Consider the following 18,820-nt stretch of genomic DNA (forward strand, 5'->3'; position numbering starts at 1 on the left):
CACTGTCTGTCACATAATTTTGACTTAAGCTGCGTTATTATCTGTGAGCATACCTAATTAAAAGATAATATTACATTGTCGTAGAAACCAACACAAAACACAGAAAATGTTCAATCTTTTAAATGTTATTATAAATTATAGTAAGTTTATCGTTAATATCAGAGTGAATTAATTGTCTTATATAATTATAAGACCATACATATAATTAGGAAATTAGTTATGCTGAACGTGAATTTGCAATGTTACTAAGCGACGAGGATTTTATACTTAAAACGATTCTGAGTGAAGACTACGAGTCTTGAAGTACATACGTGACTGAAGTACATATGGTCTGTCAGCTTATATATTAAAATAATATTTTTAAATTAGAAAAAGTTATAAAAAGTAAATATTTAATATATTAATTAAATTAAATATCTAATTTCATCCAAATTTAAACTTAAATATTTATTAAAAAAGACTGCGTGTATAGATATTATAATTATTAGTTTTTTTTTTTTGGTTATAGATTAAGTGTAGGTATTAACTACTTATGAGAAATCTTGTTTTAAATTAACAATCGTAAATTATAAAAATTGAAAATTTTTTTATAATTTTTAACTACAATATACCTAATTAGCAAACTTTCGTGATTTAGATGAATTTTTATAATATTTTTAGTTGAAGTAGTTCTAAAAAAAAAACATCCCCCTCCCACCACCCTTTAATTGCTAATAGTCGTCAGAAACTCAGAAGTCTAGGCCGACTTTTTTTCACTACAATATTACAACATGTTATTTGTACGGTTTTCCGATATTTTTCATACCCGTCTCGCGCACACTGTCAGTCATATGGTTCACAGTATTTACTATAATATATTTACACATAACAAATTACGTTTTACAACAGCTGCAGCTGTTGATCGTGTACGGTATCGCTGTATCAGTGTATCGGTATATTATTCTGTTCGCTTCGCTTTTGTCAGAAGCTGAGCTCGGAAATCAAATATCAAAATGTCTTCGGACTAGATTACTAGAGCAACTTGTTAGATTAATTACAAATTTACAAACATTAGAGAGAAAAAATTCATAAACTCCATGTCATAGTTCTTAGTACACTCTGAGACTAACCGTACAGTATTTCTAATATTATTACCATCTTATATCGATATTGTTGCACACTTGCTCCTACGAGGCTACGAAGCTACATATCTACCTGTTACAGGAAAGTACATCATATTATTACAATAATATATATTCCCAGAGACCGAAATCGAAAATGCTTCTCGTCAAATGTCTGTGAACCCTAGTGCGTTGAATCAACGACCCCGATATCTCTATTGTTTCTTGTCAAAATGGAAACCGTCAATTGGAACTCTCTTCCCAGCCTGGCTCTCCACCAGGTGTTCACTCACCTATCACCTGAATCCAGAGTGGCCGCTTCGTCCACTTGCAAACACTGGAGAACCGCTCTATACCATCCGCAGTTCTGGCACAGTCTGGTTCTGGACATATCGTCTGCTGGAACTTCATATGCTGAAGTCAAGTCTAAAGTGAAGCACGCCAATAAGAACCTAGTGACGTTGGTACGTGACATCCACCTTGCATTTGATTCCCGTAGCACTCAGTGCTTTGAATTGGCGTCATCTGTTGTCAAGGCGTTGATGGGCAATCAACTGTTGAGAAACGTTGACATTGAACTCAATCACTGTGAGTTGTCGAAGGACGAAATGTGAGTGTCTGGTCGTCTTGAACACATGTCAGACAATATAGGTCTTTTGTTTAGGGTTGTTATTAACGGCAACATTTTATTAGATTTCAGTACAGGTGGTCAATTCAAAACTATTTTGAGTTTGCTATTCTCAATGTCGTGCAGAAAGGAAACATCGAAGGGTTTAGTTTTGGATATTTTATGTTTTACTATTGGAATGCTTTGATTCATATGCTATCCAAATATAGTTGTGATAGCTTAAAACGTTTGGAACTAGCTGGATTGGGACCATCGATTTTTAACGAAGAGAGCAAAACGACATGTTTTAATTCTACTTTTGATAGTATGTCATCGCTAATCAATTTAAAGGTCAGTATTTTTTTTCTTTTCCCAATCTGATTAGGTTTGTTGATCTACTAATAATAATAAAAATGTTTATTTTAGAAATTAAGTTTAGACCTAAATTCCAATACGTGCAAATTGCTTCCAGCATTGTGTTCAATGTCTCAATTGGAAATCCTTGTTTTACATGTTCATAATGAGTTGGATATAGATATAAGTGATGATATTTGGGCAGATATTAAAAAATACTGGTAACTATTAACATTATTTATTTATAATTGTTTGTATTATACCTATCTATATAATAAATACCCGAGCTACCTGTGTTAATTATGTAATATTGTACTTAAATTGTGAATACATTTAATTGTTTTTTTTAAATTTTTGTAAATTGTTTTTACAGCCCGAAACTTGAACTAAGATTAACAATTATCAACTGTCATATTGTTGCTAAGCACCTTCATACTAAGTTACTTCGTCCATCAATGCCATTGACACATCTCAAAGTTCTTTTTTGTAATGTAGTAAGTTACTTATGATATATTTTTTTAACATATCTATTAATTATAATAATTATTAATTACTTAATATTTATGTGTAATAAAATTATTTACTAAGTGTTATAAATCTATAGATGAATATTGAAGTATTACATAAATTACTGGACTATAGAAGTACATTTCAATCATTAATTTGGGTTGACGAACAATCAATGAACCCTGCTGGCTTACTTAAAGGACATTGGCATCTTGAACCTTCTGCAGATGGCATTGAAACTAATCCACTGATAATATTGTCATGGGTTTGCAGCAAACTTACAGAACTTGTTGTATTGGGTAAATTAGTGTATTTATTAGTTTAATAGATCATAATAATAATTAATAACATTTAAAGATATGTCAAGTTCCAAAATTACAAATTGTGACAAAATATTTAGTTTAGACCTTAAAAAAATTGCATACTAAAAAGACATATCATATTACAATATCTAATTTTCCTTAAAAATTATCATAAATATGTTTTCATTAAAATGTAGTAAATAATGGTCAATAATTTTAGGATACTTTATTGAACCAGTGGACGTATGTGGAATTGCAAGACTGAGAGGTTCTAACTTAAAACGGTATGAATTACTAGAAGAAGATATTTGCTTTCATCAACCACAAACTGAAATGATTTATGATGAAGTTATTTTAGTAAGTATTTTCAAATTCAACTATTACATATTAATGTAAAATTATTTGAGGTTTGGTGATTAACATTTAATGTCTTATTGGTATCAGTAGTTTTAGGCTTATATACAATGTAAGACTCAAAACAAAAGAATCCTCATGTGTTTGTTGTGTCAACTATGAGTTAATACATCAGCAAAATTCATTCCATTATTATCAATCCTAATGTTTAAAAAAAATATAAATTTTAAAGTATTATTTTATTTTATAAAAACAATATGTTCAATCGTATCAAAAAATGTCCACTTTCATAAAAATAATTAATTAATTAGTCATATTTGTTCCATGTTACACAGATGTAACAGAAAAGACTTGCTGTTTCTTCCTTCTGTGACTAATGGTTAATATTAATGTACCACAACACTAACTTATTAGCTTATCATAATATTATATAAATATATTATTTCTTAGGTTTTTTTTTATATACTGTATACATTTTAAATTATTTAAAATAGTGATGTGAGTTTGTAAATTTACCGTGTACAATTTTACCGAATGATAATGACCGATAAGTGATAAAAATTATTATGATTTTTAAATACAACATTTCGTTAACCATTGAGTCACTGCCTTTATATGTGGTTACTGGTTATTATAGCTTAATATGTAACATTTTCGCTTTATTTTATATGTTTATTGCCTTCTTTACATAATATTGTGAAAAAATTCAATTGGTGGATAAATTTTTATTAAAATTAACCAATTTTACCATAAATTTACAAGTAAAATTGTTCGATAAATTAGTTACCAAAAATTTTTTTTATTTAAAATTCATATCATCTCTAAATTTTAAACTGCTTTAAAATTTAAAATACTAAAAAGCTTTTGACAAAACAGATAATATTATTCACTATTCTTTATTAATATTTGTCATGACCTACATAGTCTCTTAATATTAACTATGTAGTTGCAATGGGAGAAATACGGTGAATAGTTTTACACTTTTACTAAATTACAGATCATAAAACAGAGACAACAAATTTCACAATTGTGTTTACTTAAAATATATTATAGTATAAGATAATCATTATTGAAATATTAGCCATAATGTTCATTTATAAGCTTATTATATTTAAAAAATATCCTCATCTGATTATAAATATATTTTATTAAAACTGTGAATTATATTAGACAGTAGTATAATAATAACAAGAATTAAAAAATTATATTTTCTAAATGCTTTCAGGATGTATCAAACTGGATGGATACAAATTGGAAACCGTTAAATAAAAATAATTTATTTGTAAGTCATTCACATTACATTTTGAAATGTATTTCTAAAGATTTAACAACAAAATTAGATATTAATTAAAATTTACCACAACAATAACTTAAAATACCTTTATTAAATTTACATAATACATTATATTTTGTGGTCATTAATAATTAGTTAGCACGAAAAAAAACAATATCTTAATTACGAAAAAAGGTTTAAATTACAAAATTAAATATACACTTTAAAAATCCTTCTTAAAAATATAATTTGTTGTTAAATCATAATATGTATTAATAACAAATTACACTTTTTTTATGCCGATTGTGTGGTTAAAAAATTACGGTTGCAAATTATATTTACATAATTTGGAAGTACCTATCTAGAACTATGATTCAATAATTTATTAGCATACAAATGTAAAGTATTGTAGAAGATTCAAATGGTAATAGTAAATAAAATACTCTAATATTGTTTTACTACCACACCCTAATTCACTCTAAAACAAAAACATTGAATCATAGATGTTGTTTAAAGAAACAATTTTCAATCTAGTCCTATTTTATTTTTATTAACCTTTTTTTTTTTGTTATTCTCTACTTTAAATCCATTATTCATGGCAATTGTATACAATGATTCTGTCATTGATTCATTTTAATGTTTTTTTACTTTTGGAGTTTGTTTAAAATTTTAAATAATATGGAATCATTTTGAAAAGAAAGAACTTTATAATTTTTTCGCTATTTTCCAAAATACAAAATATCTTATATAGGAACATTTTAAAATTTTGATTCATTACATATTATATATTTTTTACACTAATTTTATAATATGTGAAAGGTTTAGTTCAAAAAAAGTATTAGATACTTTATTTTTTGTTTAAAATGTATAATAATAAAAGAAAATGTTATTTAACATACCTATTTAAAAATCTGATAACCATAAGAAAGATGATTGAAAGTTACCAAGGTACATTTTTCATTTACTTTATTTATTGATTATTATGTTACAATATCAGTGTTGTACACTTTCATTTATTTTTCTAATTCATACTTGACTAAAAAATTAAACATGATAAAACAATCGTAATATTCGAATAGTATTTGCTAATTTCAAGTTGAATTTTTACTTAATAATAAATCACCAAGATCAATTTTTTATGCAATGATCAATCCAATTGCTTTAAAATAAAACATTTGTTTTCAATAATGATAAAAACAAAATATTTATATTGTATTATGTTAGCAAAAGTGTTCCTACCACAAACTATATAACTATGTGGTTCTACTTATATAACGAGTGCAACTCAAAAAAAGCACATTTTACTAATTAGACTGTGATAACATCTGTTAAAATATGTACAACATTATAGTGTTTAGGCAATTAGAACTGGTCGTGACTAGAACGGACCATCAGAGAGTTGTTAATACTGTTAAAAATAATATTGTTGAAATGTGTCTATTAAAATATATATATATATATAAATATCATAAAAATGTAAAAGAACGTGATTTTAGAAATTTTTGATTAATTAAGATCTAAATTATTGTGATGTTTAAAAAGATCATTTCTTATGTTGTTAATGTAGGTTAATTGTCTATAACCATTTTATAAAAGACGTAAGAACTGTAACAATTGTTTTGTTAATATTGTTAAAATTGTTACGATGTATTTGTGTGAATATTTTTCAACAGTAACACAAGTAACACAAACAAAACTATGACTGAGCGAATATGATGAAAACAATTCGTGATAGATTATACTTGTTATCATAAAAAATTTTTTTTTTCTGTGATCGATAACAAAAATATTAAAAGAACGTATTCAAAATCTTAAAATAAATCCTTTGTTTTTAACAAACTTAAACTCATCTCAAAACAAAGGAATACGCACTGATTTTGGATTTATTTTATTTATTTTTATTATATTGTTATCCAGTATTAATATTGGATTTTTAGTAAATTAATTACTATTTTATTCTATTTATAGTCCATATGTTGATATTATGATTTAAAAACTATTTATTAATAGTTAGGAAATAAAATAAAAATATTTTGTTTTGAATTTGTATTTAATATTTTAAAATACACTTATTGGCTATTAGTTATTTAGACTATACTATATTTATATTACCTATATTAGTATATAACCTATATCTTTATAGAAAATTAATAACCAACATATTGTTAAAAAATAAGATATTATTCCTTCAGAGAAGTATTGTACTCTTAGTATCCTAATAATGTTAAAAAAAATTAATTTGTGTATTCATTCATGTATTCTTTGCTTGTGTTCATTGTTACATCTTTAGCTAATTATATGGTTTATAATATTAAACTAATGTCTTCTAACAGACATTAGTAGACAACAAAAATAATAAATTTTTTATATTTATTAAAATAATTTTTTTAACAAATGCAATGTTAAACTTATGTGGCAGTAATAAATATTATATTGGACTATAATTTAAATCTATCTTGAAAATCTGTTTTTGTCGGAATTCTATCATTTTTAAAATGTTATTTGTTAAAAAAAATTATATATTTAAGATTTTATTATTCCCCTACTTAAAGATAAAAATTACATTTTAGTGTGCACTTGTACAATTTAATCTCTGTTAAAAACGGTTTTATAGTTTTTATTTTTTTTTTTTAAAGTCAAATTTCAAACGTTATTATTAGTTTAACTAGATTTATTAATGTAGTAATGTACCTACTCCACTGCCACTACATCAAAATATAATTATCCTCAGCTAAAACGAACTTGATAAAATACTATAAAATATGTTTTAACCAAATGCTAGAATTTTAATTCATGTTTATTGATGTTATTATATTATATAAGTTGTATTATTATTATTATTTAATTTTATCTTATTTTTATTGTATTAGAATCAAACTTGTTCTTATAATCTATAATTGTTAATTTGTATTAAATTTATATTTATGGGTTCATGGTTTGATTGATCATGGTAAAATATAAGTGATCAACACAATATATTATTCAAAAATAATTTACATAAATAAGTTGATCAACACATTATATTATTCAAAAATAATTTATATATATATATAAGTGTATTCATTATGAATTATTGTAAAATAGAAAAAAATCATTAAATATATCATGATTCAAATTGAACTTTCTAGTTTTTTCACTAAAAAATTGTGTATGTATAGCCATTTTAAATAAGTTTGTTTAAAATTACTATCCCAAACTCTTTTCCGGTATACATCTAGCTGGTTTGAATTCTGAAATACCCAGTATTAAATTTATTGAAAATGATTTCCTATTCCCATCAGTTAGTACCTATTCACTATAGTCACTACTACAATAGTACAGTACTACTAACACTAGCATAGTAGTATTATAATATAGTGGTTCCCAAACGTGTTTTCCATCACGGCGTATAATTATTTGTTATTATAAGTCACGGCACACTTTGTATACACGTTGTCTATTTTCCAAAAATAAGTACTTATCAGGTACCTATAATCATAGAACAATAGTCTTTCAATTATCTGTTATCTAGTACCATTATATTATTTTTTTTTTCAATATCGTATAATATTTTATTCTACTGTATATTTGTACGAAACAGTAACGTTCAAACCTGCCAATCGTCATGCTAGGACGTAGCGTTAAAATAAAATTAGTTTTTATGGCACACTTAAAATTTCACGGATCGCCCTTTGGGAAGCACTAGCTGTGAGTGCCTGCCTATAAACGCGCGTGTGTATTCAAACAATTATGGGCATTTGACACTAATTTTTTTAAATATAATATGGATAACTCGTTTGTAGAACAGCCAGCCTCTAAGACTAGAACTTAATAAATATATGTACATAACGGTATAACACTAACGGCAATAATTTTTAATCATATATTACGTATATTATGTAACGTCGCGAACAATTTATACACAATATGATACACCTTATACTAACTACTAAGGTCTATATGGTTATATATACCTATATTATTATTATATATCTAATAATTGAAATATATTATGTATTATGCAATATGTATATTATTGTATCCATAATATATATATAATGTTATTTATGTATAATGCATAATATGAATATAATAATATGATCTACGAATAAAATACATTTTTAAGCGAAATCCGACCATAATATGGTCAATGACTGCATAAAATAAAGTACCTACCTAATTTAAACCATCGATATTGATTGTGCTTACCGTATATTTATATAGGTAACCATTGGCGGCGGGATATAGGATCATTTGAAGCGATAATTGCTTCATGTCTGATAAATGGGTGGGCGGATGTATAAATATATATTATATAATCGTTAGACCTCGCGACACAATCAATGTCAATAATATCACGGCCAATATTATAATTAATAATATTGGCCTCTGCTGCTAATTTTTGTTCAATGAAGGGTGGTAGAAATATTTAAAACATAGGTACAATATGCTTCAGTCTCCGCATTTTCGCACCACCACTGTAGGTAGCCACTAGCCAAGTAGGTATCTATACCATATCGGCCGATTAGAGTAAACACTGAAAAGAGTGCAAAATGCTATTTTTTTGAGAAAAATGTTTAATATCTAACAATTAATACCCATAACGAGTATAATGTTATAATGTACACTACTACACTAGCTACATTTTATAATAATGATGAAATTAATTTAACATCGAAAACGAATCGTTTTGACCCTGAATTTGTATTTGATAGGCGGGTCATAGGCATGCGTGGCTTCAGAGACTTATCAAGGGGGGGAGGGGGCATTTTTTTATCCATCATTGCAGAGGTGTCGTAGAGAAATCCTAACTTGGAACGATTATTTTTAGAATAGGCTCTCCGGTACTCGAGGCCCAGGTTTTTCGTGGTAATGTCGTTACATAGTCGATATGTTTATACATATTATATATTATATTATTAATAATATTATGCTTTATCTAAGGACTAAATACAGGTACATAGCCGTCCGTCGACGATTTAATTTTTGGATTATTTTCAATTGGATACCTATAGGTTTCAATAAATGTGGTTATCTTTATATTCATAAAAAGTTTAACTATTTTTTCAGAACATTTCTCAATACGTCATCTGTACACATAAAACAGTAAGCCGACTGATTGATCCGTCAACGCACAGCTCAAACTATTGGACGGATCGGGCTAAAATTTGGCATGCATATAACTACTATGATGAAGGCGTCCGGTAAAAAGGACTTTTGGAAATTCAGCCCCTAAAGGGGAATATAAGGGATTGTGAAAATACAACAGTGGCGCCATCTATCAAGCAATATCTAATTTAAATTGCAACAACGTATTGGTTTTAAAATACAAAATGTACGTACTTGATATTTGGAATAGTGGTTCCCGACGAGTAATGATCTATAGATGTGCAATAAGAAAGGATTTTCTGATATTCATATTTTAAAAAGGTGGTCAAACAGGGATCTTAAGATTCACGGTGGAAATTGAAACTTTTTTTAGTTGTTTATTAATTATGGTTGCCTTTGGTTGCATGTTATATATATACGAATTATTTCACAAAGCTAGGTACAATTACGCCTATTTGTTCGTAAAAATAAAACAACATATTATATTAATCTATAAATATAAAACACCCCTATAAGAATTCGGGATGATCAACTATATGACTTATCAATACTATTTTAGGTACACTGCTTAAACAATGTTTTCAACTACAAAGATATACCATGATGATTAATTAATATAATAGTATATATTTTAAGCAACGATAATATAATATAATACACACGTATGGTATACCGTATACCTAATCATAGCCATCTACTACCTAGGTATAGAAAATGTATTATTACATCGTTCTATTATATTGAATCGTGTTCATATATTTTACTATATTGATCGAATTAACCACATAAAATATTCAACACAAATAGATTTGTTTGCATAGTAATAATTTCCCCATGTACCTAAATGCCAAACGATTATTTATTTTTATCAGGGTTAAAACTCTAAATATCCTTTAATCTTTTGTTTTTCATATTATATAGGTACGTAGTGTTCTGGTCTATGGATCGTATCACCTCATCGTCCGTTGTTAATTGGGGGGGCCTACCGATTCCGCCAATGTAGCATCGACTCCGCCAGTATCGACTCCGCCAGTTCAGGTAGTCCAAAAACAACCTATCGATTCCGCCACCTACCAATTTTTACCTCAACCTGGCAACTGCTGCTGTCAACCTGTTTTCATTATAAAAATAATAATATATCTAACAAATGATTCGATAATTCATTTAAATATTAAAAATAAATTAATAATCAGTATAATAATTCATACAATACAATATAATATATAAAAAATAATACAATACAGCTGAATAAATAAAATGTTATAATAATAATAATATAGGTATCTACAAAATAATTCAACAATTCATTTAAATATAAATTAATTTAGTCAAATATAGTTTTAAGTTACACTTTTTACTAACACATTTCCACTTATACGCACATGAATATTTCACAGTTTGTATTAAACAATTTTTCATTTTGATAAATAACTAAGTTATTTTCTCGTTCACCTGCTACGATTTCGAAATTCATTATTATAAAGTATAATGACACGAGGATAAATCGAGACTAACCAGATTATAGTGTTGGACAATACTATATTAGTCGTTTTTCGCATCATTACGCGTATACAAGTCATCAATTAGCGATAACATTTTTATACTGATATTTCATATAATATTTATAATATATAGCTATATAAATAAAATTAAACTAAAATTTTTGTTTGGGAAGATTATTTTTTCCCTGGCGGAATCGATAAACCTTATCCCCAAGCATAAAAAGGTCTGGCGGAATCGATGAAACCCGTGTTAATTACCTATATAAAAATACTAAAAAGTACCTAATTGCTTTATCTTTCGATTAATCTCTAAATATTATTTTTAATACCTCATAAATTGTATAAAATATCTAATAAATTGTTCATTCTTAATTGATTACCTTTAATACCGTACATACCTGAATATATGAGGTATACCTATTACCCACTATTTAGAAGACATCACACAACGATGTGTTGTCTTCGTCTTAAGATCGTACAACATAAAATCTGGGTACAATGCAAACAATTTTGTGTTGTACCTACCTAAACTTTAATATTAGAGTCAGTTGACTTGTCATCGAACTTGAAGGTATTATCTATATTTGTAAGTAGGTTTTTACAATATTTTTTATTTTTAAGCGAGTTGTGATCATTTTTAATTACAATATTTTACATACCTACTCGTAACTCGCTTAAAGCTGAAATATCAAAAACCGACACATTAACACAGAATTTGTTTTTAATTTTAAGTTTAATAATAAGACAATTATTTACTCAAAGATAACTCGGTCAGTCGGTCAGCGGTTGTGAGTTGTGACGTCCTCTTATTACTATAGTGAGCAGGCCCGGCTCAAGGGGTAGGTGACATAGGCCCATGCCTAGGGCGGCTCTTAAGCTGCACATTAGTAAGAGGGTGGCATTTTTAAAATACTGATAATATTCTATTGTTAAGGGCGGCAAAATTTGATTTTGCCTTGTCCACTATTTTCCCGTGAGTCGGTCCTGATAGTGAGGACGAGGACAAAATACTACATACTACCTGGCTGTTATAAACTATGGCTATAACTCCCTTTCAAATTGAAATATCAAAAATTAACTACGATAAATCATAAATACTATTTTTACCTAGGTACCTTTAAATTTTAAAATAGGTCGATTCACTCAACATTCTAATATTAAAACAAATTAAACTAACGAGTGATGTTCGTAAATTGACTATATAATAAGGGAAATTGGTATAATTAATAACTATTACTTAACATAATGCTTTTAAACGTGAGTGTGACGGTAACGTCCTCCAAACGTTTTCCAATTTTAAATTTAAATCATTTATTGAACATTATAGGTATTCGGTATATAGGTTATGAAGATACGTTGTATAAATAACTCAAAAGTAATTTTGTGAAATTTAAACTATTAACGCTCATAAAATAAATTATGATTACATGACGTATTATCGATCTATTTTAATTGATTTTCGAAAAACTCATGAGAAACTTTGCATTAATTTTAAGCTTTTTCACTCACAAAAAAAATGTTATCATTCATAAATCAAAAAATAAAAAAGAATGAAAACTGATAGCATTTTTAATTTTAGAAATATAGCACAAAAAACCAAAACATTTTGAAATTTATGTATAATGTCTAGAAAATGTTCACCTATACATAAATATTTTTTTCTAAAATTCAAGTTTCTACTTTCCATAGTTAATCGTTATTGCAATAACAACAAAAACTTTGTTGGTTCCGGGTATTTTTTTTTTTAATTTGACTTATTCTTATAAAAAATATCTATTGGAAATATTGATTTCTAAACTATTAAGTACATGTACTAACTAAATCCGATTTGGTACTAGTAACTACTTTCAAAGTTAAAGATAAAAGCTTTTTTATTTTTTACTGTTCAACTATTAGTATTAACATTTTACAGCTATCTATCTGTGGTAGTACGTATTTAATGTGTCAAAGTTGATCCTAAAAATGCATTTAAAATATTTAAATATACGCTATACCTAAGTTATAACTATAAAAAAAAATAATATCAAGTCTTATTGAAAATAAACCATGTACAAATACAAATATGTTTATACATTTAGTTTTAAAAAAAATAAGTAAAAACTCTTCCATTTATTTAGGTAGGTGCTTGGAAATGATGAAAAGCTATATCTACACAGCCTGTTAAATAAAATAAAATTCCTAAAATGTGTGTTAAAAAAAGTAAAAAAAAAAACAAAAATTGTTAAAAGAAATACTGTAAAATGTGCGATAAAATAAAATGACCTAAAAAGACAAAAATGTCTAAATAGTAAATAGTAAAAAAAATTACACGTTTATTAACTATAATACACCCTCACCGTTTAAAATGTTTGTGTATACGTTTGGGCACCAATGCATTTTTTTGTTTCATATAATTGTATTTTATCAATAACGTCGATCTTCTGCAGTTGTAGTGGTGTTTAATAAAACCACACTATAGCCCACACCTATAATACCACATTGAGGTCTAATTGACCTTGTTTTTCGTGTTCATGGTTACCAAAAGTTGGAACGATCAAAACATTCGTGTTCAACGAACAATATTGCTTTACTTTAATTTTTTATCATTTTATAAAAAAAAAAAAAAAATGGAGGTCGTTCAAGCATGCTGCATAAGTCGATATACTATATTATAATATATTCTGTAATGTTTTATTGTCACCATAAAACGCACACATATATATATAAATAAGATATAGATATTAATATTATACGCGATTATGTAGGTACGGTTATTTTTTCCGACCGAGTATTGGATATCGGAGAGTCAGCATTACATTTTACTCGAATGACGCAACTATACTGTATAATATATAGATAAACATTTCTGGAGAAGAATAAATTATAAATACGAACGTCGTTCTATAAGTTCTAAGAATTATTATTATATCATTATATCAATAACGTCATGTATGCGTACGGTAGATTTTCGGGGGTGTTATTATATACACGCCTGTTCGACTGTTCTTACTATATATATGTATAGAGTACCTATAATATACCAAAATAATATTATAATGTAAAATTTCGATTTACTATTATAATCAGACAATCATAACCGGGCATACCTGCATATTATTATACAACGCAATTACTTCCCCTCGTAATGATAGCAAACAAATGTCATTCATCTCAATATAGACACATTTCTAAAAATGACTTGTGTTATAGGTCCGCTTTTAATTCAGAATTTCTCATCAGTGTCCCCGGGAACAGCAGTCCATATAATATATTATGACCATATACCACTATGTAACAGCTAAGACGCTAAGTCTGAGTAAATAATTTATTGATATCAGTATGCAATGTGCATTATTGAATGTCTATGATATGGCCGACGGACACATAAATTGATAAATATATTAAACATATCTATATGTATATGACTATATTATGGGTATAATCGTATTAAAATATGCAAACAATTATTTTCAGCACGTCATTATTTAATATACACCTACAGGTTTACAACACATCACAATATTTATTACAGTGACGTACCCACATACGAGAAAAGGACGTAAGTCCTATAACTCTAAAATTAACTATACTGAATAATATTGTGCAATGTGTATGTATAGGTAGGTAGGTGCATTATATTATCATAACAATTTAAGAATGTTGACAAGTAATCCATTCATCAGAAATATTAAAAAAAAAAAATTGTCCAACTTACTTATAACCTAGGTATATACACAGTGAAACATTTCCTAACGCATACCTCTTAATAGCGGGAACCTTCAAATAGCGAACGTTTTTTGGGAGCAAGCTTCAGTGACCAAGAGTGTCCAGTAGAGTCCTAGAGTTTCACTGCGCAGTGCGTAATAGTGCGTTAGTTATGAAAAAAGAGAAATATCTACGTGGGTACCTATTAAAAAAATCGGGAGAAGTCGCTTTGCTGTATAGTAAGTGTTGAGTGTTCATATTGATCGTCATTGAATAGGTCACTATAATGTGTACGTTGTCTTAATGATATGATGAAAATCGGTTCTGAGCGGAAACAGTGAGCCTATGCCCTATTCCTCTACTTGTCTATTAAATAATTCACGATTTTGACATTTGGGGAAAATCAAACGCTCATAAAAAAGTTGTGTGGATTAAATATGCTAATTTTTTTGGTTTTCGTAATCAAAACTCATAAGAAAACTTGTAACCATAAAATGTTTACATACATAAATCGAAAAAAAAAGTCGAGCATATAAAATATATATAAATAGCTCAAAAAGATCCAAAACATTTTTTTAAATTTTAATATTTTATGTTATAACATTTGGTAGGTAGGCAAAAATAAGAAAATTACTATACTCGGTTATTTGTCAATGAATTAAATAAAAAAAAAACAAAATCGATGTTCTCAAATACTGGGTTTGCGTAAACAATCACGTTTTTTTATATTTTTTTTTTTATTGATCTCGATTGTTTTGTAAGCATTATACGAGTTTTTACTTTTGACCGACTAAAGTACAAATTAGATCAAATGAGATAGGTACCTTCTTTTGAGTTAAATATGGAAAATATTTTCAAACAAAAGATCAAGTATCTTTAGACAGTAGACACAAAAAAAAGGTACATATTAGACGGTATACCTACACAATATATTTTGTCATCTTGAGCCTTCCATTGTGGGCACTCAGTTAATACTTATTGATATACCATATACGTTTATAATAATATATTTTAATTTATAAATATAAATATAATACAGACATTAGCAAAGGTCCCGACACCACTGCCTTTTCAGTCTCTTTCTGGGATTAATTTACCGGGTATATTAGCTGATGCTAGTCCTTTGATTAAAGGATTTGTGTGGTTTTGAACATTTAAGTTGAATCGTCTGTAAAAAGTTCTTGCTATATCGTGAACAGGCGAGATAGCAAGATCATTATATTAATATATTATAAATTATAAAGTTTTCAATAGTTTCCTACAGTTTTTACTTAGTTAAAAAAAGTGCGATTGTGCAATTACATTTATAAGTATGTTATATTAGGTATATTAAGCGGGTATTGTACCATAATTAGAAAATAAATTTGTCAACAATTTTGATTTCCATTTTAATAATTTAATTCTACACCATTGTAATAATGTAATATTAAATATGAGTTAATTTTATTTTTGGAGTTGTTAGAATGAAAATACTATCCGAATTTATGTAGGTATATATGGTATATATATGGGGAATTGATTATATTATAACTATTGTTATTTATACTATTTGCGCTATGATATTATTAATATTGTTAAAATATTAAAAAAAATACCAAAGGCCAAGGTACTATGTTATGGAGTAGTAGGTACACAAAATTTGATGATTTATCTTCGGATTGAAGGATGGTGATGTTAATATTTGTTAAATCGTCCAGTTGTTCTTCTTTTTACGTATATAAAAATATTGACTGTTCTGTAGCCTTATAATACTATATATTGGGTATAGTCGTATAGGTAATTGATATTATGTAGATAGGTAGGTATATCGTGTATAATTTGTATTTATTTTCTTATAAATTTTTTTTTTTTTTTTTTTAATTGATCTTGAGCCCGGCAGCTGAGGCCATTAGCTATTTTTAGTTTTACTGTAGGTTATTGAGTAGGTAGGGGGAGGAACACGTGTGTGTTTCTTATAAATTATAATACTATGTAATACACTAATACAGTAATACCTAGGTACATTATTTGTAATACCTACATGTTAATTAATATCATATGGTTATATACTTATATTAGACAAAAGTAACTTTTCTATTATATTCTAAGTCCAATATAATATCTACTGTTTGCAATTTAACTGTATAAACATTTTTTATTCACAAAAATTCATTCGATCAGTCGAAGTTAAATTTCAAAATGATACAACGGTATCGGTTGGGTATAACTTTACTATTGTTGAAATTGTTAAGAAAGCAACTGCAAGATCTGCCACAAACACACGCATGTTTATGCACGTCTAATTTTAAATTCATATTTTACCTATTTCGTATATTATACTAAATTATATACCTTCTATAAAAAAAAAAACCTTTGGCGTTTTGATACATTATTCATTATTCACTCGTTCTATAGTGATCGATTCGAAAAATATTCTTGACAAATCTGAATGCATTACCATGTATTTTATACTTTATTTTTTATTTTTTTTTTTTTTTATTGAGAATAAAGGCTCCAACAGCTAGGTCATTAGCCTGTGGTTGTGGTCACATTATTATTAATGGATAGATAATTGAGTTAAAAATTAAGATTACATAGTTATGGGATATGCGGTTTTTACAGAATCATATATTTTCGTTATATTTGTTGGTTATGTGTTTTCTTAATATTAGTTATCTTGATATTAAATTTTTTGCGTCGACGCCGATGGATTTGAAAAAGCTATGGGTCAAGTGCGTGTTGCGTTCTCCTGGTGCTTCCTCCATCGATGAAGGTTGGTTGAGGAGGTTTCTTGCGTTGGCATATTATAGCGGGCAGTCTATAGGACTACGTGTTTGATTGAGAGCGGTTCGTTGCATTGGCTACAGAGAGGTTGTTCTTCGTGTCTTATGATATTATGTGGTATGTGGGCGAGGTTGGTATGACCGATTCTTGTTCTGGTATTGATAATTTCGGACGTCTAGAGGCATTGGGCTGAGTATACTCACATTTAATGATTTTCTTTTTAATCGAATTTTACACTTTATTATAGTAGGTATATAATATATATATATATATATATTGTAGGTATACTTATCTGTAATAATTGCATTGTTCACAACATCGATTTATTGTGACACATTACACATATCTATAGCAAGAATTTTTCACAAACCCACGATCTTAAATATTTTAGTTCTCAATAAACGTAATTTATTATTTATTTAGATATAATAATCATAATTATTCATGAGTTTCGTATTTAATTTACAATACACTGCGATAGCGTTATGGTCAATCCTACACTCCAACGATTATTCAATTTTTTCTTTATTATAATAAATTTCTCTGCAATAGTTTAGATCAATATTTATTAATCGTATGACAATTTACCAATGATATTTAATTAAGAATTGTCTAATGGAACTTTAATTTCGTATTACGAACCTCCAATTAATTTAATAAATTACATTTTTGTGCGGGACATATCGATATTATGCATAATAATTATTGTCTATTGATCTATAACTATTATATCTTATATAATATACCTATAGCGTACAACTATTACAATTACTTTTAATAATCAACGGTATAATATTATCTATTTAAATTGAATATTTTTGTGATAGTTTTAAGTATAATAAATTGTAATTAGCTTAAAAAGCAATACAAATGTATAATGTTATACCTATTTAAATGTTTCGGTAAAATTTGGGAATAGAAACGATTTCTCATGTAAATTTTGAGTAAAGATAAAATATGTATATTATATATTAAGTATTAAGTTAATTTAATTTTAAGTTGATATTTTTATTTTACCTTATCAGCGTATTCTATAGGAAGGTACTTATAAGAAAAAAAATCTACCGGTTTCGTATCATGATTAACTAAGTTGTAAGTTAATCATGCTTCGTACAAAATATCTGTTTGCATTTTACTACCCGCGGAGATTGGGACAGTCACAAATGAATAACACAAAATTATTATACGTATATAATATAATGTTTATTAACTATTCTATGAGGGACGGAGTGGGCGAGCGGACCATAAGGCGTCGGTAGCGACGCGCACCGACGCCGGTTCGATCC

At 27.4% G+C, this 18,820-nt stretch overlaps 1 protein-coding gene across 1 annotated transcript; it reads left to right on the forward strand.

The window, feature by feature from the left end:
* Positions 1-877: 877 nt before the first annotated feature.
* Positions 878-7,593, forward strand: LOC132942624 (F-box only protein 33). Its single transcript, XM_061011186.1, has 7 exons — positions 878-1,710; positions 1,794-2,058; positions 2,134-2,282; positions 2,435-2,555; positions 2,666-2,867; positions 3,091-3,227; positions 4,450-7,593. The coding sequence occupies exons 1-7, from the start codon at positions 1,334-1,336 to the stop codon at positions 4,573-4,575; spliced, it is 1,377 nt and encodes a 458-aa protein (XP_060867169.1). The 5' UTR covers positions 878-1,333; the 3' UTR covers positions 4,576-7,593.
* The last annotated feature ends 11,227 nt before the right edge of the window (positions 7,594-18,820 follow it).

This window comes from Metopolophium dirhodum, chromosome 4 (assembly GCF_019925205.1).
Source record: "Metopolophium dirhodum isolate CAU chromosome 4, ASM1992520v1, whole genome shotgun sequence".
Classification (NCBI taxonomy): domain Eukaryota; kingdom Metazoa; phylum Arthropoda; class Insecta; order Hemiptera; family Aphididae; genus Metopolophium; species Metopolophium dirhodum.